Source organism: Passer montanus, unplaced genomic scaffold, assembly GCF_014805655.1.
Source record: "Passer montanus isolate IOZ18808 unplaced genomic scaffold, ASM1480565v1 scaffold51, whole genome shotgun sequence".
NCBI classification, from domain to species: Eukaryota; Metazoa; Chordata; class Aves; order Passeriformes; family Passeridae; genus Passer; species Passer montanus.
Genome location: NW_024370041.1, coordinates 5,451,633 through 5,472,928, shown reverse-complemented (window position 1 = coordinate 5,472,928; position 21,296 = coordinate 5,451,633). Strand labels below are relative to the sequence as shown.

Sequence of the window (21,296 nt, the reverse complement as noted above, 5' to 3'; positions counted from 1 at the left end):
GGGCTGGGCGCGGCTCCCCCGGCGGGCCGGTCCCCGCGCGTCCCGCGCCCTCCGCCCGATCTCCGCCGGGCCGCCCCTTCCCTGCCCTGGGGAGCTGCGGCTTGTCCCCGTGCCCGGCCAGCGCCGGCCCTGACCTGAGCCGGGGCTGTGGGACGGAGGCTGAGGAGCCTCCCGGGGCTGAGCAGGTAAAGCCGGGCCCGGGAAATTTTACAAGGGGATAAGGTGAGGTAAGGAAAGCGCCGAAGGATGAAATTGTGGCTGCTGGCAGATAAAAAATCTCAGTTCGGGCAGGGCCCCCTTTGGTGCTCATCCCTTCCTGGGAGCCCCGGCCCTGAGGACGGGGACAGAAGCGACGAGAGACGGGCGGGGAATGCCGAGGGAAGGGCTGGGGAGAGCCGGGCAGAGCCAGCGGCTGTGAGGGACGCCAGCGGCTGTGAGGGATTCACGTGTGCCGGGAACAACTCCCCCAAAGCCAGAGCCCTCCCTCTCCCTGCGCGCCTCACACCAGGCAGATGCCGCCGTGGAGGTGAAGGGTTCTGTTTTTGCTGTCGGGATGCCAAGGGCCTGTAAAATGTTGTGTGGTTTCCTGCCTAGCAAAAAATTACGGAGAGGTTTGAGCAACAAAACCGATGGAGCACAAAGGCAGAAACGTGCAGTACCTTGGAATATTGCGTAAGGGAAATTGCAACCACGCAGCCAAAACTGGAGCAGAGGGAAAGGTCAGCGCAAGCATCCATGGGTTCGAGCTGCACGCTGGCAGAAATGTTCCTGAGGGAAAGGTGTGAAGAGTGTTATCTTTGTAAATAACCCTGGAATAAAGTTCAGCTTGGTCATACAATTCAGTGGATGACTAAACAAATTGTGAGGAAAACCAAGATACAGTCTGCCTCAGTGAACCCATCCCTCAGCTGTTGGCTGGATAGACCTAGGGCCAGAGACGGTTTGCTTAAAGGAATGGTTATTTTGGCTCCATGTGCTCTTTTATCATTTGGGTAAGCAAATAATGCTGAATATTTGTAGCGGTGATGATTTACCATTTTAAATAAAAGGATCTTGAACATAAATCTGCTAAATCAGGCCAGTTTGGTTAAGAGCATTATGCCAAGAGTTTAGTAAATGGATTGCAGGTGGCCCCTGTTCCATGTTTATTTACCTCCTGGCAATTGAGCTTTAATAATGCATCAGTGCCACTAAACTGACTTCATAGGTAACGAAATGTCACAATAATATTTACTGCTGAGCATGACAAAGTGTTATAGCCTTCAATTAGTGTAGTATGGCTTTCTATGTGCAAGTGCCTTGTGTATGTAATGTGGTATATCTGGTCTGAAATAAAATTTATATTAAGAATTACTCACTGTTTTCAGTGCTGACTCATCAAAGTCAGTGAATGTTTTTGTATTAATTTGCTTTGGATGAAATTCTGTCTCCTTTTTTACTCTTAGTCCAACAAACTTTCAGGGTCTTTTGCAGCAGAGGGGACTGTAAATTTGATTCTTTTATGACTAAGATATCGTGTATGTTTTATAATTTGAAGTTTGCAGTTCCATGGTTTATATATTACTCCTTGATTTTGATTTATGTTGCAAATGAGTTAATTTTTGGGATTGAGACCAACTCCTTTATTTGTTAAAGACTGAACTATATATGGTCTGCATCCTTGTTTAGGGCTTTAAGATAGTTTTGGAGTATTATCAAAGAGAGTTGATAGTTCTGGTATTTCTGACAAAATAAAAATGCTGCCTTAATAATTTGATGCCCCAGGTCAGTAGCTATCATCTGGAGAAAGAAATAAAAGATGAAGTTCAAACATTTTCTTCTGTTGTTTCTTGTGTTGCTCTGTGGGGTTTATCTTGAAGACCGCATTCCTGCAATAGTTAGGAAGTCTGCCTCTTTTTTCTTTTTTTAATTGTTGTTTTGGTCATTTCTAGTATACACTGAAGGCATAAATAAACTTACTTGGATGTAAATATTTGGACTAGAGTGCCATTTCATTCCTATTTTACTGTAATCCTGAGTTGAAAACATGTAGGGAAGTCATATTAGTGTTGCTCATGTGTTGACAAACTTCAAATGCTCCTTAGTTTTGTTCCATTTGAGGTGCTCCTATAATAGATTTTGTTGTTTTATTGCCTTTGTAGCCTGTTCTTGATGGGAGAAAATTTGGTGTTGAGCTAATAACCAAGACTAGAGGGTTGAGGCTCTTGTTCCCTTGTTCCCAGGTAGCTTAATATAACCAGAACTTATTTTTGTGCAGTCTGTGGAAAGTAGGAAGGACTCTGCAAGATACTCCTATGAAAGGCCTGCAAAAAGCTTCCTATTGACTGGATATAAATGCAATTTTTTTTTAGGAGCAGAGCACTGGGAACATGGCCCTGCAAGAGAGAGGAACCAGCAGCAGCTCCAGCAATGACAAGCAGGAACAGAACTATAATCGTGTTATTACAATTGTCTTCCTGGCCCTCTTCATCGACCTGTTGGGATTTGCCCTCATCTTGCCACTCTTTCCTTCCATCCTTGATTATTACAGCCAGACTGAGGTAAGTAACAAGAAAGTCAGCCCACAGAAAGTGTTAGGATCTTGAGGGAGGAATGGAAGAAAAATCACCTGCCTTGGGGCAAACCAAACAGCTGTAGAAGATTAATAATGACCTGGCACATATAAATGGTGCATGGAGTGAATTTATTTGTCAACCTGCATTAGACTCTTCACCCTTATTTTTTCATTAAAATGGGAGATTTGTTTTGATAAAAATTCAAGTAATTCTTAGGGACTAGTCCTTGTGGTTACCAATGCTTTTGTGTCTTACACTGATGTCATTGGTGAGGCAGTTCATGATGGATCTCTGTGCTGGGGTTTATTGAAGAACCAAAGAGATGAGAGCTTTTACCCCACCTGAGTATTTCACAAGGTCACTTGCTCCCTCCCCCAGTGGGGAGTTCCATCTCATTTTCCATTCCTGGCAGGGAGCTGGCTGCTGCTCCAGGAGCAGGGCAGAAGGTCCTGTTGGATCCTGGCTGTGCAGGTGCTCAATGTTACCCCTCTCAGGTGTTAATGGCATTACTGGTCAAGATGAACGTGCTGTTGTGGGAGAATTGTTTTTGCAGCCCACACCTCTGTCTCTCAGCCCTTTCTAAGCCCACTCCAGCTGCAGCTGTAGGCATTGTCCTTCTTACAACCATATCTCTAACCCCAACCATGGACTCTGATTTCCAGGGTCTTCCTCCATTTCCAGTGTATTTCCAATAGCCAAGATCTCCACCTGCTTTTCCAGATCCTCTTCTTTTCAAGCACTCCTCCTCTTTTTGGGAGTCATTCTTTTTTTTTGCACCACCTTTTCTTTCTGCATCTGCAAGCTTCTGGCTCTCCCAGGCTAAACATGTGCAGCAGGACAGAGTGTTTCTCATGTTGGTTTTTAATTGAAAGATTCAGAGCAAGCCTGTTTAATTCAGGATTGAGCAAGTAATGGGCCTGAAGGCTTGAAAAAGTTCAAATTCACATTTCCCCACCCAAACATATCCTATCTGCTGTCTGTTAACATTCACAATTTAAGCTATTTTTGATCAGTGAGGAAATTTTCCCTCATGGGGAGGAGGGAAGGAATCATCTAACACTGTCTGTAGTTCACATCGTCTCTAGTCTCTGATACAGTCTTTGAAAATAAACTGTCTTCTTGCTTCTGTTTCCCTGTTATCTGTTTTTCAGGATGGATTCTATTTGTCACTGCAACGTGGGGTAGACTGGTTTGCAGCGATGGCTGGGATACCTCCAGAGAGGAAATACAACAGTGTCTTGTTTGGAGGTAGGGAAACTGAACAAACAAGCTAACAGCCAAAAAACAGTGTTCTTTCCAAGTTATTTGCAATGTTGATGTGAAGAATGACAAGAAATACAAAAAGCATGCTTGTCTGTCATTAGTTCTAGGTTTAAGTAACACAGAAAATGTCTCTTAGAGTAGATTATAAATTATTTTGTTTTCAGCACACTGACAGCAATGAAGAGTTGGACAGCCCTGTCTCTGTTGTTTGGAGACACCTAGACAGGCAGGAGGAATGGGATATCAGGAACCTTGTGAAATTCAATAAAGACTGATTTTAGGTCCTGCCTGTGGGAAAGAGTAGTCCTTGCAGTGCTACAGACTGGACACTCACTGGTGGTCCTGGGGGTCCTGGTGAGCAGCAGGCTGAGCATGAGCCAGCCCTGGCAGCAAAGGTGCCAAAAGCTCCTGGGATGTGTGAACAGAATCAGTGGATTAAGGGAAGTGATCATCTTGCTCTACTCAGCACTGGATAAACCAGATCTGAATTGTTGCATTCAGTTTTGGTCCCCAGTACTCCAGGGAGGAGTGCCTATACACCATGGTGAGTTCTGTGGAGTCTGGGGCCTTGGCTGGTCTGCAGTGAATGGCAACTTTCTAACACCTGGTGAGCTAGGGTCTTCACTGAGGTGTGTGGGAGAAGGAGAGGCAACAGCTGTAAGTAGAAGCAGGTGGGAAATAGGGGATAACATTTTTCCAGTGAAGATGGTCAGTGGAACAGGCTGCCCAGAGCAGTGTCCATCCTCAGAGATTGTCAAACCCTGATTGGGTAAGGACCTGAACAATCTGCTCTGACCTCACAGCTGACCCTATGAGCAGGTGGTTGGAGTAGGTGACCTCCAGAGCTGCTTTTTAACCTGAATTATGCTATGATCTTACTCAATTTGTTCTACAGATTGTTACAGAAATACAGGCCTGCTGTTCCTTGTTGTCAGACTGCCAGCTGAGGGTCAGGAGCCTGCTGTGCTGGGCCCTGGCAGTCACAAAAATTACTCTCCCTTCACAACTGATCTGCATATGATCAGAGATCAATCAGTAGGAAGCACTGGGAACAGAAGCTTGTGCATTCCAGCCTCATTTGCCCCTTGGGCAGGTGTGGTGCAGCACTGCTCCTAAATCCCATTAGTCTTATTAAAAGCAGCAGAGCCACTGGATTGCAGGACCCATAAGCATTTTCTCTCTCTAGGACACTGCTATGGATGAGCTCCAGCAGGAGCAGTGAGGGAAGTATGTCATGTTACACATCAGAGACTCTTCTGCCTTCTTGCCATCTAGACAGTTGTGACAAAACTGTGATTTCAGAGTATGAAGATATGAAGGTGTCTGGGTTAATTTTAGTTAGACCCTGTCTACCCTCCTTTTTTAGTGATCTGAGGCCTCCCCCAAGATAAGCAATAGGCTTTAAAATAAACTAAAATGAAACACAAAACTTAATTAGAATGTGCATGAATGTTACTATTTAAAGTAGTTTAATTTGGTATATAGGCATTAAGAAGTTTATAATCCATTTTCTTTTTTCCCACCATATCCCTGCAGACATGTTTTTATTTCTCTGTTCATTTTTTAGTCAAATTACTGGCTTTGAATGCTAGGCAACAGTTTTCTTTAATCCCTCAGAAGCTGCTTTCTGTCTTCTCTAAAGCTTGACCAGAAGCTTCCTACTTTCAATTTCTCACCATTGCAGATTGTTTAGACAAGGGGTGGGAACTCCCAGTCAAATCCAACTTGTTGCTTTTCCTTTTACCTGCCGTGTCCTGCACTCTTGGGAGTGCTGTGTGGAAAGTTTCATTATAGTTGTGATGTTAAGCAGAGGCTGCTGCAGCCTGTGTTCCTTCACTGCCCTCGTCTGCCACGAGGAGCACAGGATTGGGAAGGCACTTGCAAGATCATCTGGTTGTTTCTCCCAGTGCCAGCCATATATTTTATTTTTCATTAGACTGCAGGCTCTTCAAGGCAGAAACTTCTCTGCCCATGTCAGGGCCCTGAGGGCACCAATACTTAGTTGCTGTGACCAGTCATCACCCCACATTGTCTGCCCAGTGATTCAGGAGCTGTGTTTCAGACTTTGTCTCCAGGGCTGTCTCTGTCCCCATCTCTTGGGATGGGCCTCAGACTCACACTGGAGGTGTCTTGTCTCCCAACCAACATCACAGTGTTGTTCCCACTCCTTTCTCTGCCCCTGACTCCAGGCTGGACTCCCTGGAAGGGAGTTGAAGCCCTTGCCTTGTGTGGGACTGTCAGTGGGTCCTGCTGGCAGCACCTGCTCTGCCCAGCCCATCAAACTCTGGGGCACCCAGGCTGGTGAGGGCACTGCCAGTGCTGTGGTCACCCTCAGCTCCTTCCCTCCTGAGGAACAGCCCTGTTTTTGTTGCATGCTGGCTTGGAAATTTTTGGCACGAAAGGGTGTTTTTACAGTGCTAGAAACACAATGAAGGGAACTGTGTGTCATAAACTGCCGGTGTAAAATTCTCTAAGATTTTTTAACTGTTTTTTTGAGCTGTGAGTTATCACAAGCAGCTCTTCCTGACATGGTGTTCAGTATCAATATTCTGTCTCCCTCAAAGCAGATGGGAGCAGAACTTCTGGTCTGTCTCTCCTCTGCCTTTTAAAGCTTTGATAGCTGAGTGATCTCAGACATATAACCCAGTTTTTCCTTTAGAGAAAAGCTCTGACAGCAAAGCATCTTCTGCCTGCTTGTTGAGAGTGTAGTGCAAATTAATAAGTCTATGAAGCTAGAAATGGCAAGAGAAAAGAGGAATTAAAGATCACAGAGGCTGGAGGCAGATTTCAAAGGCCTCTTGGAGTCTGTTGGAATCACTCCTACCTCTTAGGGTGCCTCACTAGCAGCAGTGCTTAAGTCCTTCTTTCCATGATAAAAAGGAAAGAAAAACTAATTAAGTGTGACAGAATCAGGTTCAAACCATCAAAAAAGTCTTAAAAGAACTGTGATTGTTAAAGGCTATGTTATCTCTGCTTTAAGAACAAAAACTGTATGTAGTCAGCAGGGAAACATGGGAGAATCATCATTCTATAAGAACCAGTGAGTTTCAAACCCTTTCTCACCAGTGAAGTAATCAGGAATTAATCCAGTTTATGCCTGTTACTCTGGGCAGGCTGTGCATCTGGTCTGTCTGTATTTGCTGCCTCAGTTAAGTAACAATGCAGTGTTGGTGTTCTGAGAGACAATGCTGCTGTTTTACATTTAATTTTAAGTTTTTATCCCACATAGTGTGATAGATCTCAAGCAGCTTGGCTGTCTTTGTACTTAAGATGAAGGCAGCAAACCTAATGACTCATATCTTTTTATCTTTTTTTTTTTTTTAGGTCTGATTGGCTCAATCTTTTCCCTCCTGCAGTTTTTCTCCTCTCCCCTCACCGGTGCTGTGTCAGACCACTGGGGCAGAAGGCCTGTCATCCTGGTGACAGTGGTATGTGTCACATGCTGATCTTAGTCATGGCATCTCAACACACAGTGGGAGCCACCACGATCTTGTGCTTAGCACAGAATCTGAATTGTGACAGTCACAGTTCAGCTCTAGAATTGAATTTTCCAGGTCTGCTGCTGGCTGACTCTTTCTTGCCAAGTCGCTTGGCCACACTTCCAAGTGTGAGTGCCTAAACTGAGCTTCCCAGACCCAGAACTGTTCATAGATGACACCAAAATATTTATCTGTTTCTGTCATTTTCCAAAACCCCTTTTCCTAGGGTATGGGAGAATGACTTCAGATGCTCTGTTGACAAATGTTAAACTTAATTCTTTTGTATTTTAGTTCATCAGGTGATTAATGAAGGCTGATCACTTCATGACCTGTTCCACAGAGCATGGGAATTGTTGGTTAGGAAGTTCTGTATAGCACTGCAAGATGCATTCCTTATGAATGTAAACATTCTTCTTATTTTGAGCTCAGATTTCTCTTGAATTTGAAAACAAATGGAGTGGGACATACAAAAATGTTTTGTACCCAGGACTGGTTTAACTTCAACAAAATTTTGCTCTTCTAATTTTTTTAGAAATATCACAATTATATGTAGCTTGTATGGACTTGTTTCTACTTCTTTTATATTGCTGTTCAAGACATAGTGAAGTGTCAGTTTATTCAGTTACATGGGGCAGCCGTTGAAAACAAACAAAAAATGCAAATGTTTGGCTGTGAAATGGTCAGAGATGACATCAACTTTGCATTGCTTTATAAAGAACCCTTTCTTGCCTCTGCAGATGGGTTTGATAGCATCATACTCACTCTGGGCTGCCTCTCGGACTTCTGGCGTTTTTCTTCTCTCCAGGATCATAGGTGGGATAAGCAAAGGGAATGTCAGCCTCTCCACAGCTATCATTGCTGACCTGCACTCTGCAAAAGCACGCAGCAAGGGCATGGTGAGTTACACTTGTAGGGCACATGTTTAGTGTTAATGGGCAACTTTTAATTGATTTTGGGTGCTCAGTATGTCTTCATCAGGTGTGTATTCACTGATCGAGTGAAAACATGACTTTACATTCTACCTTGCTTATGGAAAGGTGCCCCTGGACTTCTGCCAAGGACCTTCACCAGGTGTGTATTCACTGATCGAGTGAAAACATGACTTTACATTCTACCTTGCTTCTGGAAACGTGCCAGACCATATTCCTGGGAGCCCCTGGACTTCTGCCAAGGACCTTCATCTACAAGTGAAACACAGATGCTCTAGAGATGGGAAAAGTATCTTGTTTCAGTGTTAGAACTGTTGATCCTGCTGGTAACTTTAATTCTGATTATAATAGCTTAGAAATCAAAAGGTCTTATGGCCCAATTTTGGCAGCTGGAAGCCAGTTACAGGGCAGCCCCTTTTCCTTGCCTTCCCAAGCTGTGGAAGCACAGCACAGTGTGCTCCTGACTTCTTGCACATTGCACTGGCTTCAGGATCTGAGCTCAGTGGGTAGAGGATGTGACATTTGGCTGACTGAGAAGTATGAGCAGCTGCCCAATCCATTTCCAAAAGACAGTGGCACAGATGGAAACATCCTGCAGGCTGAACTTGGCCTGTGAATTACCAGTTATATCTTTTATCCTATAAAAACCTTCAGGCCCAGATTTCTCTTAACAGATTGTTGTAAGCCACTACAGAGGACAGCTGCTTCTTGGGAGGGGAAGGCTTTAGATTTCACAGTGATAGCTCATGAATCTTCCAACCAAATTATCATAATCCTGGGGAGCCAAAAACCATTTTTATTTGTGGAGAGAGATAGCCTTACAGCACTAGTAAATAAAATGGGTCAGGGCCTATTTTTAGGGCCTGAGAGTAAGTCACTTAGTGCAGCATGGGTCACATCCACATGGCTGGTATTCTTTTCTATTCCAAAGCAAAGTAGGAATGTTCATTCTGCTTTCTAGGAGGCAAACAGCATCTGAGTGAAGCTATTCTCAAACAGTGATGGGCCACTGCCTGTTCCTGGCTCTTCCCTGACTAGACAGAGAACAAAATTGGTTATTTGGAAACAGGAGGCTTTTAATGCTTCATGCTCCTTGCTGTGCACTCCCTGCATCCTCAGGATGATTGTGTTCTGTACCTGGTTAATCCAAATAGTTTCAGAACCTGAAAAAACTGGTGTCTAACATTCTGTGTCTGTGTTCATTTTATCCCTGCAGGCCATGATTGGTGTTGCTTTCTCCCTGGGCTTCACCCTGGGCCCCATGATGGGGGCTTACCTCGCCATGCAGGCAGAGAAGGGAGAAGTCTTCTACCTTCGCTCAGCCTTGTCAGCACTCGTGTTTTCTGTGGCTGATTTCATTTTCATCTTCCTCCTTCTTCCAGAGACACTTCCCAAGGAAAAAAGGGTAAATGGACCATCAGTCCCAACATCTGGTTTTTCTGTAAAAATAGGATTTGAAAACGGTTGAAATATTTGAAACAGCAAAGAACAAGCTTTGCCAATGTCTCAGAAATGTAGCTCATTCCTGGGATTGGGATTATTATTAATGCTGGTGTCAAAGCAGTTGTATGATCGTAGAATCACAGAATATTTTGTGCTGGAAGGTGATCAAAGATCACCTACTTCCAAACCTCCCTGCCACAGGCAGGGACACCTTCCATTAGACCAGATTGGTCAAAACCTCATCCAGCTTGACCTTGAACACTGCTCTCTGTCACTGCTTTTTGGGGCTCTGCCCCTGCACAGCAGTGGGTGCTGCAGTGAGGTGCTGCTCAGGGCCAGGTCCCAGTCACACAAAGTGCACAGAGAGTTTGGCTGCTCATCACAGAGTGGTTTGGGGCTTGTGCTCATGTGCTCTCAGCCTCCATCTGGGCACGTGATCCATGTGTTCCAGCATATTTGTAATTTCAGTTGTTAGGCTGCTCTGCTCTCTTCTTTGGTAATTCCTCCCACTTTCTGAGCAGTTTTCTTGGCCTGTGGGTGACAGAGGAAAGGCAGGTATGTTGGCTGCCTTTCTGGAACTTGGCTGGGCTGAGCTGGAGCAGGTGCTCCCACAGGTGTAGGAGTGGAATATGTTGGAAGGACAAAGCTGTAAAAAGAGGTGAAATCATCATGATAAATGGCAGGAGGATGTGCCAGTGGGATCAAACATCTGTTTCCTTGAAGTTTGCTGTGTTCTCGTTACACCCTTGTTTCTCTATCAGTCTGCTTTTCACAGGACAGAGTGTTTCATATTGATTCATGTTGAAATTAACTTGTAGGAAGGGAAAATGGGGGGGGATGAGAAACGAGGATATGTTGAGAACAACAAGAGAATAGCATTTTTACTCTCTTCCTTCCTCTTTTTGTCAACTGTTCCACCAGCTGATCAGGTCGAGAGAGTCATACTGGCCTCATGGTGGCCAAAACAGCTCCTGCTGGGAGAAGGGAAGAATAGGAAGGTTTCTAGTGGAATCTGTCCCCTTTAAGAGCTTTTGAGTTAGTTTTTTAGCTAAGCTAGCCATGAGCAAGGCTGCCTAGTTGGAGGGAGAGTCTTGAAACTCTTTTTTTCTGGGCTTTGCAGTATCAGTGGCAGCCCTGTGGAAAGACAAAGCTGTGCTCTGTGCATACCAAACACATCTGGTTTGGAGGTGAGGCTGCAGCTGGGCAGGCCCAGGCTGAATTCCTGGTGTGGACTGACTCTGCCTTCCAGACCTGCTACTGAGTCTCTCTGCATTAGAGGAAAACAGAATGAGCAGAGACACTCTGAAAAATGCCAGCCATTCATGGTGACTTTTGGGATGGTCATGAAGTAAAATTGAGCAGTTATGGAATAATGAATCATAAGCATAGAAATTAAATACAAGTTAATGTTGCAGAGTTTGAACCTGTGAAGAAACTCAACTTCATGCAGCTGCTGACACTGACTGAAATTGGCAGTGTGTACTTTTTGGGGGATGGTGAAACTCTTTAGCCAGTTTTAGGACAATGTTTTCATTATGCATCAGTAGATTAAATCATTTCTAGAACACTGTTTCTATGGCAAAGATAGGAGAAGTTGAAAAAAATTATGTGTGCACACACAAACACACCTACATTAAAAAATCAAATAGGTGTATATATTTCATAAAACACTTAAGATTTTAAACATATGCAATTACAATATATTGTAATTGGACAAAACTAAAATCAGCCTTGTGCAAAGCTGCTTGGCATCCTGTCTGCCGTGGATAATAATTCAAAACAGGTACAAGCTACAGGGTGTTTTTGTTACTGGCAAAGATGCTTGCAGGGAGTTGCTTGTGCCCAGATTCTCTGTGCTGGAGTGCAAACCCACCAACACATGCAGGAACTGGGGATTGCCACAGGCCAGCTCCAGGAAATCCTCTCAGACCTCTCAACAGAGTGAACAAACTTCTTGGGTGTGTCTGTGTGCAATACATGCAGTGGGAGGGAGGATAAATATCCCAGTATTTTCTGTGTGAATCAGCAGCTTCGTGGCTCCAGGCCAGCCCAGCCCATTGAACTGGTGCTGTTGTGGGACTCATGGGCTCCAGACTCTGCTGTGAGCTACTCAGCAGCTCTGACTGTCAAAACAAGACAGGGGCCATGCTAATACCATATTGGAGGTTGATTTGTTTACAGCTTCATTAAATCCAGCCCCTAACGAGTCCCCAGGTCATGCACTGAGATTAAATTCCACTGATAATCTGACCTTTAAGCTCTGCCCTCAAAGGGATGGTGGCTCCCTCCCTCCCCATCTGAGAAGAGAACTCATCAAATAAAGCCTGGGCAGTGCTTTGAAGGTGTGATTATTCAGGATTCTTGAGTGTCTTATCTCTCCCTGTGACTGTTGTGTAAAGTGACAAGCTAAATTCTACTCAAAAAAATTGTTTTACTAATAATGTAGGTAATTTGATTTCTAAAAATTCAGACATTATTAGTGTTTCTTTAATTTTCTATATTTTAGAATTAAAAAAAACAAATAAAATGTAAATTATCTATAGATGAAAGAATAAGCATTAGATAGAAGCATAAGTGCCTGTGGGTAAGGAGCAGGGAGAGTATCACTAGGTACATAATTAGGTTGAGAAGTACACAGTACAAGGCCCAGAAGTGTTACAAAATAAATCTCCCTCTTTAAAAAGCAACCCATTGTGGCTGGGCAGAATCTCCTTGGAAATTTCTCTAAAATATTTTCAAAGAATCTCTGTAAAAATTATATTTTCCTTCCCTTCCCCAGGAGGTGTCACTGGCTGGCTAAAATAGCAACCAGTACCAAGGCAGACCAGTGTTGGATGTGCTGCACATACTGGTCTCAGATTTGTAGCACAAGAGCAAATCCTCAGCTTCCTGTGAGCTTGCAGGCAGATGTGCCATTATTTTCCCAGTAAATGTTCTTTGGACGTGAGTGATGATGCAAAAGGTGAACCAAATAAAGCCACCTTCAAGGCTGTGGAGAAGGAGCCACTTGTGCTTTGTAAGAGCCCAGAGAAGAGTTTCTGTGTGCAGTGCAAGGTGCTGCCAGTGCTCTGCCTTTCAGCTGCAGGCGCCAGTTCTGAGTTCAGAGTCTGGGTTGTTATTGGGGCCCACTCAAACCCCAGTGCCAGGTGCCTCGTTTCATCTCAGATGATTTGTGTAGGTGTAGAGGCACATTTGGTGGTTACTGTCAGCTCCTAGCAGTGGTTATTGCATTAGGGTTTTAAATAAACCTCTTTCTGTCTTTGATCAGGTCCCTTCTGTGACATCTGGATTTCAGGCAGCAGTTGACTTGCTCAGTCCTTTGGCTTTGTTTCAGTTCTCTGCAGTCACCCGAGGAAAGGAATCCCCTTCAGAGCAGAGTAAGTGTCAGATGGCTTTTTACAGTAATACCCTGTGGATTTTGTGTATGGCACTGGCCTCACACCCGAGGAAAGGAATCCCCTTCAGAGCAGAGTAAGTGTCAGATGGCTTTTTACAGTAATACTCTGGTTTTTTGTGTATGGCACTGGCCTCTAAGTGAAAACTGTACTCAAGCCATTCCAGAAGCAGGATTCTGTTGACTCATTTAAAACCCACCTTAATAACTTATGCACAGGGAATCAGAAGTTCCCCTGGACTTTGGTCCTTTTATTCCCAAAAGAACATTTTGAAGATGAGTGTTTTGAAGATTTCTGACTTGATATTTGTGTTTTCCTCAGCCACTGGCTGTAGTAAGTGAAGTGATTTAAAGATAGATCAAGGCATGAGAAGGGAGATGTGAGTTTGCTTATTCAAGTGCAAACCAGGAACTTGAGACTGGAATTTTATTTCTCAATTCACGACTTGGAGATGTAGGATTCCCTACATCTCTGTAGGACTCCTTTTGTGGCATGTCTTGTTTGGATATTTAAAATGAGCATCTGAGGTGAGAACATTTCCCTGTACAGTTGATAAATGCTGCTCTTCTATTGTGGTTTTATTGTCAAGCTTTGCTTGGAAAACACCACCATGTTTTTCTCCCCACCTCCCACCCCCTTGGTGTTTGTTTGGATTTTTTTTTGTTTTTCAGATCTTCAGAATCTCAAAATTTTGGGCCTGGCCTACTTCCTGTACCTCTTCCTGTTTTCTGGCTTGGAGTACACACTAAGTTTTCTCACTCACCAGAGATTCCACTTCAGCAGGTATTGCAATAAATGTTTGGATATTTTCCAAATTTTTTATTTAAGGTCTCTTCATGTATTTTCAAGAGAGGCTTTCTGACATTAGTAAAGCCACCCCTGTGTTCAGTGGTATTTGGGCTTTGTAAGAAGAATTGATGAAATATAGACACAATGTTTATTATGAAAGAAAGTACTCCATCTACAGCTTCTAAAAACTAGGGATTATAAATACCCAAGATTAAATTTAAGCTCCTGAAATAGGTATAGCTGTGCTAATTGTACTGATTATAGTAAAACCTTTTCTTGCTCAGAAGAGTTTTTGGGTATCAGGACAAATACTGAAGCTCAAAGAAGTGAAGGATGGGGGGATATCTGTGTGCTGATATTTGCTCATCAGCAAATTCTGCATGGCATATGGTGTGCAGTCATGTCACAGAGCCTGACTTCCTGTAGTCAACCACCAGAGAAGAAAGAGCAGAATCCACCAACAGCTCAGCTTGAAATACATTTTCTGCCAGCTCATAGGAAGAATTCCAGCCAGGAATGTGAACTTGCAACTTGATTCCTGTGCGTGTCCTTCCCTTTGAGTAATTCTCAGGGGTTGTCTCATCTTTCCCTGTCTTTCATTACAGTTTGTGGCTTAAGTAACCCACGTGTGTCAAGGAGAGGTTTTGTAGTGCTCTGAGCTCTGTTGTGTCCTGTGCACTCAGGGCAGCCCTCAGTGAGCTGCAGAGCTGTGTGCCAGCAGTGCAGGCTCTGAGGCAGCAAGCTTGAGAATATGCACATCATTCAGTCAGTGAGAGAGGGGAAAGGGAAAGTTGAAGAAAACTGAAAGGTGGAGGGAGTGATGTCTCAGGCTTCCCAGTGTAACACAAGACCACACCAGCTGTGCCTTGCTGACCTCCATCCAACCCTCCATGAGCTGCACCTTGGAAACCAACATCTCCTGTGCACATGCACAGATGTTCACAGCTCAGGGTCGTCGATGTGCTTTGTGGGCCACCCCAGAAACCCTCACCTAGCCCAGAGCAGCCCAGAGGTGGCTGCAGCACTTGCCAGCATTGTCCCACCTCTACAGTAAGACCTTGGGGCCTTCCCTCCTTGCTCTCTGCTGCTGGCAGTGTTGTGAGACCCTGCAGAGCTGGGAGAGCCCCAGGAGCTTTTTGTGGCCTTTGCTCAGGAGTGGTGGATCCCAGGGGGGAATGCTCCGTGCCTGACTCCTCATCTGTGCTTTTGCCTCCCTTCCAGCATGCAGCAGGGCAAGATGTTTTTCTTTATTGGAATAACAATGGCTGTGATCCAGGGAGGCTATGCTCGCCGAATCAAGCCAGGAAATGAAATCAGAGCTGTAAAAAGGGTAAAAAAAAAATCAATATTTCTTTTTCTTCCCCCTCCCACAAATCTGATATGTTAATTTTCAGTCTGAAGTGCAGTGAAGGGTAGTTGGAGGTTATAACTGTATTTGTCCAATCAAAAGAAATTTCTCTCTCATCTATCCAGCTAAATGACTTCTCAAAACTGGTTGTTGGGCACTTATCTAACTAAACTTTGGAACATTAGAGCTCTTTCTTATGATATGAGCAACAATGCTATTGAAACTTTGTGTTCTTCATATTTAATTACAGTAAGGAATGAGAATAAATTGTAGATCTGTGCAAGTTAGGTAGAATATTGTGAAGAGTATGCTTTATTTCAGTGGTTTCTCTTGCAATGCAGAAACTACTAAAGCTGCTTCAGGGCTGATCTCTGACTTTCTTTCTGGGAAATTATTTTCAATCTGGCTATCTTTATGCTTGACAGGCTTTCCCTGGAGTATGTTTCACTGCTGGGCAGGGAGAAATAGATTCTTTTTGCAATCTGGTTTGTTGACACGTAACAAAAGCATGTATCAATGTTCAGGCTGAGGTTTCACTGACAGAAGTGTACATTCCTTTGTTTTGCTTGGCTCTTTCCTCACAGAGATACTGCAGCTGCTGTGCTGGGATGGCAGGGAGCAGCTCCCTGCAGTTTATACAGCTGTGGGGACAGTAGATGTGTCCTTTACATTTGTGTGTGGAACCCAACAAAGCACTGCCTTGGCTCCTTGGCAATAGGTTTGCTTGGACTGCTAGAGCCTTGATTAATGTATTTTACATTATTTTGAGGCCCGTGTGATTTCACTGGTGGAAGGGTAGATTTCCAAACCACTGCATTCCAGTGAATTGACTCAGTTCCTCTTAAAGTGATTTCTGCTGGTGAAACAATCTCCCTCCACCCTGGTCCCTGGCAGGCAGACACTGCTGCTGCTGTCACGTTTCCCTGTGGATGAACATCAGCTGTGCTGCTTCATCCTCCACATCCCCCGAGGGCTCTGTCAGCCTGCTGTGTCTGCTGGCACTGCACTGCCCTCTGCACCTCTCATGTCCATGCTCCTTCCCCAGCCCTGCAGCAGGACTGTCACCTCAAACTGTCACCACTCATTTGCTGGGCTGCTGGCTCCTCAGAACGCCCTCAGTGTCTGCTCTGCAGAGACCCCCAGCCCTGGGGACTCCTCTCCATGGAAGCCCGTGGCTTTTGTGGGAATTCCCCCTTTTGCTGAAGTGATTCTGGCAGTTTGTGAATCTGCACCATGTGGCAAAAGTGGCCTCTCTCAGCACAGTGGTTACAGTAGCTCATTTATCACTGAATCTTCAAAATGAGGCACTCGGTGGCAGTGAATACCCTCCTTTATCACACACAAAGCAGATCTGATCTGTCTTTTCTGCAGGGGCTCTGTAAGAAAGGCAGGCATCACAGGGGAATGGCAGTCCAGCTCTTGGAGCAGATGAAGAATGCTTTTTATTTTGGGGGTTTGAATTTTAGATGCACCCTCTCCCCCCTTTTTTCCTCTTGCCTACAGAAACCTGAAAGTTAAAGATAAAATCAGCCAATAACTCTGAGAAAAAGCAGAGGAGCTGTAGTCCTGCTGCACACAAGCTTTTTCTTTCCTTCTGCCAGCTCAGGAGATGAAGAGTTAAAGCCAGATTTCTCTCCAGGTCAACACGGAGCAAGAACAAAAATCCCTGCAAAACAGCAGCAGTGTAGAGAGAGAACTTGCATGTGCAATCATGTGAGAGTGAGAGGGAGCAGAAAGTTCATTGTGCTGGTGTGTGGCCGTGCAGGTGACTCTGAAGTGTCTGCTTGGGAAGAAAGGGCTTTCAGCCTGTAACCTGTGCGCTGTCCCATCCCGTGGGAGCTGGCAGGACACCTGGAGCTCGGCTCTAACCGAGTGACTCATTCCTTTTGCAGGCTATGATGCTGCTGATTCCAGCGTTCTTGTTAATTGGATGGGCTGCAAATGTGACCATGCTGAGTGCTGGACTGTTGCTGTACTCCTTCGGTGAGCTGTTCAAAAGGCACTGCATGCTAAGCACAAATGATTTTCCTTCGTGTATTTATTCACACTGTTAAAAAAAGATGCACTTTTAATTTCAAACAACAAGTAACAGTAAGTTGACACTTGGGTTTATGAAGTATGGACGAAACAGTGTCTGGGTTTTTTCCTGATGCTGTTTGTATCACAGGAAGTTGTCATGGTGCTATTTGGAAGCATCCCCAGTGCTCCTGTTGTCCTGTCTCACTGTAGAGCTCTTGAGGGTGTTTTTTTTACCCCTTCTTAGCAGACCTAGAAGCAAAATATCCACTAAATAGCTCAGCTCAGGAACAAAAGCAAGACATGGAACCTTTGTAGCCGAGGGGTGCTGCATTATTTCTTAGGCTGGAGACCTGCACACCCTGAGGGTGTTCAGAGTGAGGGGCAGGTGTTTTCAGTGTTTGCAAAATTCTGTTCTGCCAACCTAAACAGTCATGAATGAAGTTGGATCCATCTATTTGAAGTCTGAAAAGAGATTTCAGGTATTACCAATGCTGCTAATTGTTAAGCAGCTCCATATATGACTTAGTACAGAAGTGGACTTCCCTTTGCATGGTACAGCTTGATTTGGGAGTAAGCTGTAAACCACAAAATGTACTTATTGAGCCTGTTGTCTGTCTGGGGCCAGCTGTGTGTTTGACAGCTGAGGAGTGAGAGGGGTGTTCATTATGTTTAACCATATTTGATCTTCCCTGGCCCCCTCCTGTGCAGACTCCATCTCTTCCCAGTTAAGTCAGCTAGAAATGACCCTGGGGGGGTTCTCTTCTCCTTCTCTTCCTCCCTCTGCCCAGCAGTGGGGGCAACTACAGTTAAAGCAACTTTGATCATTCCTGCTCTTCCCTTCCCCTGCTTTACATGTTTGAGGCACTTCTTTCCTGGCAGAAAAGGCCCCTATTGCAGTAAGAGGGCAGTGATTGCTGAACAACAAAATCTTTGCGTCCAAAAAATTTTGTAACCTTTTCTTCTTGGATGTGACTTTCCCAAGAGAGGCTGTAGCTGCCTCTCCTCCCTGAGTCCAGTGCCCTGCCTGCACAGGGACAGTGTCACTCGGTACAGCCCCCTCATTGTCTGTTTGGAACGGAGCAATTCCCTGCTCCTCCTGATAAGAGCACAGTGATTTGGAAAGCTGCCAGCTGGCTGATCTGCCCTGTCCATCCCTGTCCCGAGGGCTCACAGAACGAGGGATGCTAATGTGAAACATCTGCTTGCAGCACTCACAGCTCTGGGCTCTTCCTGCAGGTTGGCTTGGAGGGGGTGTTCCCATCCCTGACCTGGATTAAACCTGGTGACTCAGTGGTGGTAGAGTGCCCAGAGCTCAGCACATTTCTCTGCAGCAGTAACGAGTTTGGGCCACATGTTTGTCACTGTTCTTGTCTGTTCTGAGCTCTGCTGTTCACTGACAGTCTCTTGTGTGGATTTTTCCAGCTGCAGCCATTGTTATCCCGTGTTTGTCAGCAGTGGTGTCAGGCTATGGTGAGTGTCCTTCCTGCTCTGACCAGCTGCCCTTGGCCACACCTCTGACCTTTGCACTGGCTTGGCTCAAATTGCACAAACTGACCTTGAGTTGAGTGAAGCATCAACAGGAACAGTTGTGGATCCATCTGGGGCCCTTCTGCAGGGGAGCACAGGGAACCAGCCTGGCTCATAACTGATAATTTCAGCACCAACAGCAATGATCAGTGACCATCAATATCACACTGGAATTTTGTGCTGTGTAACACAGCTCAGTCCAGTGTGATGGGGAAACTGCAGCGAGCTCATTGCTGGTGGTGATGAAGAAGATGAGAAGTGGGCAGAGGCCACAAACAGCACTGAGGAGGGAACAGTCTGGGCTCTCTGTAAAGGACACCAGCCATCCCTGCCAGCAGTGAAGTAATTTCTTGCTGATTCCTTAGAAAAGATCTTCTGAGGAACCTTCTGAAACCTTCCGGCAGCGGCTGCTGTTACCTTGTAAAGCAGATGTAGGTGTAAAGGACACCAGCCATCCCTGCCAGCAGTGAAGTAATTTCTTGCTGATTCCTTAGAAAAGATCTGAGGAACCTTCTGAAACCTTCTGGCAGCAGCTGCTGTTACCTTGTAAAGCAGATGTAGCTGGGGTGCCATCTGTGGATAACACAGCTTTGGGTCACCTGGGGGCCAGGACTGCAGTGCTTGCTGAGGTGCAAAAGCAAGGTTTTGCTCATTGAGGTCATGTTTATGTTGCTCTTATTTAGCTTGCATCCACAGTTCTGTGTTTATTGTACACCAGGGCCTTCTCAGAAAATCTTGTGTACAATGTGAAGATTTTGTTTTGGATAAGTTTGGGGGTTTTGAACTGCAAATTGTCCCAGTCAAGCATTTGTGCCAGGCCCTGGTGTTTATGCAGTTGTGAGGGCCTTGGTGGAGGGCAAGGATTGTTTTGGATAAGTTTGGGGGTTTTGAACTGCAAATTGTCCCAGTCAAGCACTTGTGAGGGCCTTGGTGGAGGGCAAGGGCAGGCTGGGGACTGGGTGTGAAAGGATAGCAGGAGAAGAGGCAAGTGGGAAATACCCCAAAGAACAAAGCTCCCAGAGCCACAGCCGTGCCCAAAGCCCACAGTGTCACCCTCTGCTTGCACAGGCACTGCTGGCCAGAAGGGACGAGTCATGGGCATCCTGAGGAGCCTGGGCGCCCTGGCCAGAGCCCTGGGACCCATCCTGGCAGCTGCAGGTGAGTGTGGCCTCGTGCTCCTTCCTCTCCTTGGCACCAGCCAGCCCAGGGGGGGCAGAAGGGGCACAGGTATCCCCTGCTTGGGGTCAGAGCCCCTGAGCATTTCAGGTGAAGGGACAGAGGAGGGGGAAGCAGCCTGAGAGCTTGAACTTGGGCTGATGTTAACACCAAGCAAGCCAGAACCTGTGTCCTGAGTGCAGCCCTGTGCCCAGCTCCTGGCTCAGCCAAGGGGTCAGAGATCTGTTCAGCTGTGCAGGTACAACAGCTTTGAGGGCATTCACACATCTGCAAGGACAAGCACAGTAACAAGATGAATTCCCTTTCTTTTGCAGTTTACTGGCTGGCTGGGGCAGAGGTTTGCTTCACTATCTGTGGAGCCTTTTTCCTTGTCCCCTTGGCTCTACTCAGGTCTATAAAACAGCAGACAAAGGAGGAGTAGGAAGGAACCACAAAACCAGCACCAGCTTCCAAGGACCTCTGCGAGACCTGACTCTTGGCACCTGACTGCTGAGCAAATAAGAAGATACACAATGACCAACAACACACAGCAGTTATGTTTAAGGTGGCCTCCCAGCCAGCTGGGTTAGCTTTGCAAATAGAAAAACACCAAACAAACGAAAACAGACACACACACACTCGCCAAGAGCTGAGTAAGGCATTAAGAGCAGCAGAGAAGCAGAAACAGCACAAGAGCAGCAGGCCTGGAGCACACAGGGCTCTGCTGCTCACCCCGAGCCTCTGCAGGGGCTGGGCTGGCACAGAACCAACCCTCAGCACCCTCAGCACCACTCTGATGGGTGTTTGTTTGTACAAGTGGTACCAGAGCTCTGCAGCTGCTGCATCCACACCTGCAAACGTGATGGTCAAACAAAAGCAGAGGCACTCTGCAGGCTGTCTGTAACCCACTGGTACTTTGGCACAGGTGGGCTGTTTTTAGTATACAAATGAATTTGGAGACATGTTTTATATTTCTAATACTGTGGGATATTTTTGATGACCAAGCCCTGTTCTTTTTGCATTACAATAAAGGGTTACATTGAACACTCCTGTGGTCAGTTCATTACAGTTGTTACCCCCCTTTGAACTGAACTGAACATCCCTGTCTGGCTGAGGCAAAAAGGGGCCAGAATTTCACCCAAGGTGCCAAAGGGCTCCTTGAGGGAGCCAGCCTTGGATGACAGCACCATGCTGATCCAGCCAGTGCCTGGGGGAAGGAACCACCACCAGGCTCTGCCCCTGGTGAGCTGGGAATCTCTGGGAAGGGAGTCCTGCCGTAACCAATTGGAGTATTTTCTGAGAAGGAAAGCCATCACTAATCAACACCTTAATTATTAAAACTAAGCAAGTGAGGCTACAGAATAAAAGTGTACAAGTTTTGAAAGCAGAGCATG

At 45.6% G+C, this 21,296-nt stretch overlaps 1 protein-coding gene across 4 annotated transcripts in view; it reads left to right on the top strand.

Annotated features, from left to right (window-relative positions):
* The window catches only part of MFSD10 (major facilitator superfamily domain containing 10), a 21,675-nt gene extending 384 nt beyond the window's left edge, over window positions 1–21,291 (top strand). Inside the window, exons 1-13 of one of the 4 annotated variants that reach the window (XM_039724029.1) lie at window positions 7–185; window positions 2,352–2,540; window positions 3,707–3,803; window positions 7,143–7,246; window positions 8,035–8,193; window positions 9,443–9,631; window positions 12,938–13,046; window positions 13,736–13,847; window positions 15,075–15,183; window positions 17,094–17,184; window positions 18,643–18,690; window positions 19,816–19,905; window positions 20,238–20,430. In XM_039724029.1, the coding sequence (XP_039579963.1) occupies window positions 2,370–2,540; window positions 3,707–3,803; window positions 7,143–7,246; window positions 8,035–8,193; window positions 9,443–9,631; window positions 12,938–13,046; window positions 13,736–13,847; window positions 15,075–15,183; window positions 17,094–17,184; window positions 18,643–18,690; window positions 19,816–19,905; window positions 20,238–20,344 (1,386 nt within the window). In that variant the 5' untranslated portion in view covers window positions 7–185; window positions 2,352–2,369 and the 3' untranslated portion in view covers window positions 20,345–20,430. Of the gene's footprint in view, window positions 1–6; window positions 228–440; window positions 993–2,351; window positions 2,541–3,706; window positions 3,804–7,142; window positions 7,247–8,034; window positions 8,194–9,442; window positions 9,632–12,937; window positions 13,047–13,735; window positions 13,848–15,074; window positions 15,184–17,093; window positions 17,185–18,642; window positions 18,691–19,815; window positions 19,906–20,237 lie in introns of those variants that run through there. The other 3 variants (XM_039724028.1, XM_039724026.1, XM_039724027.1) reach the window with 3 other exon arrangements.
* Window positions 21,292–21,296: the final 5 nt, after the last annotated feature.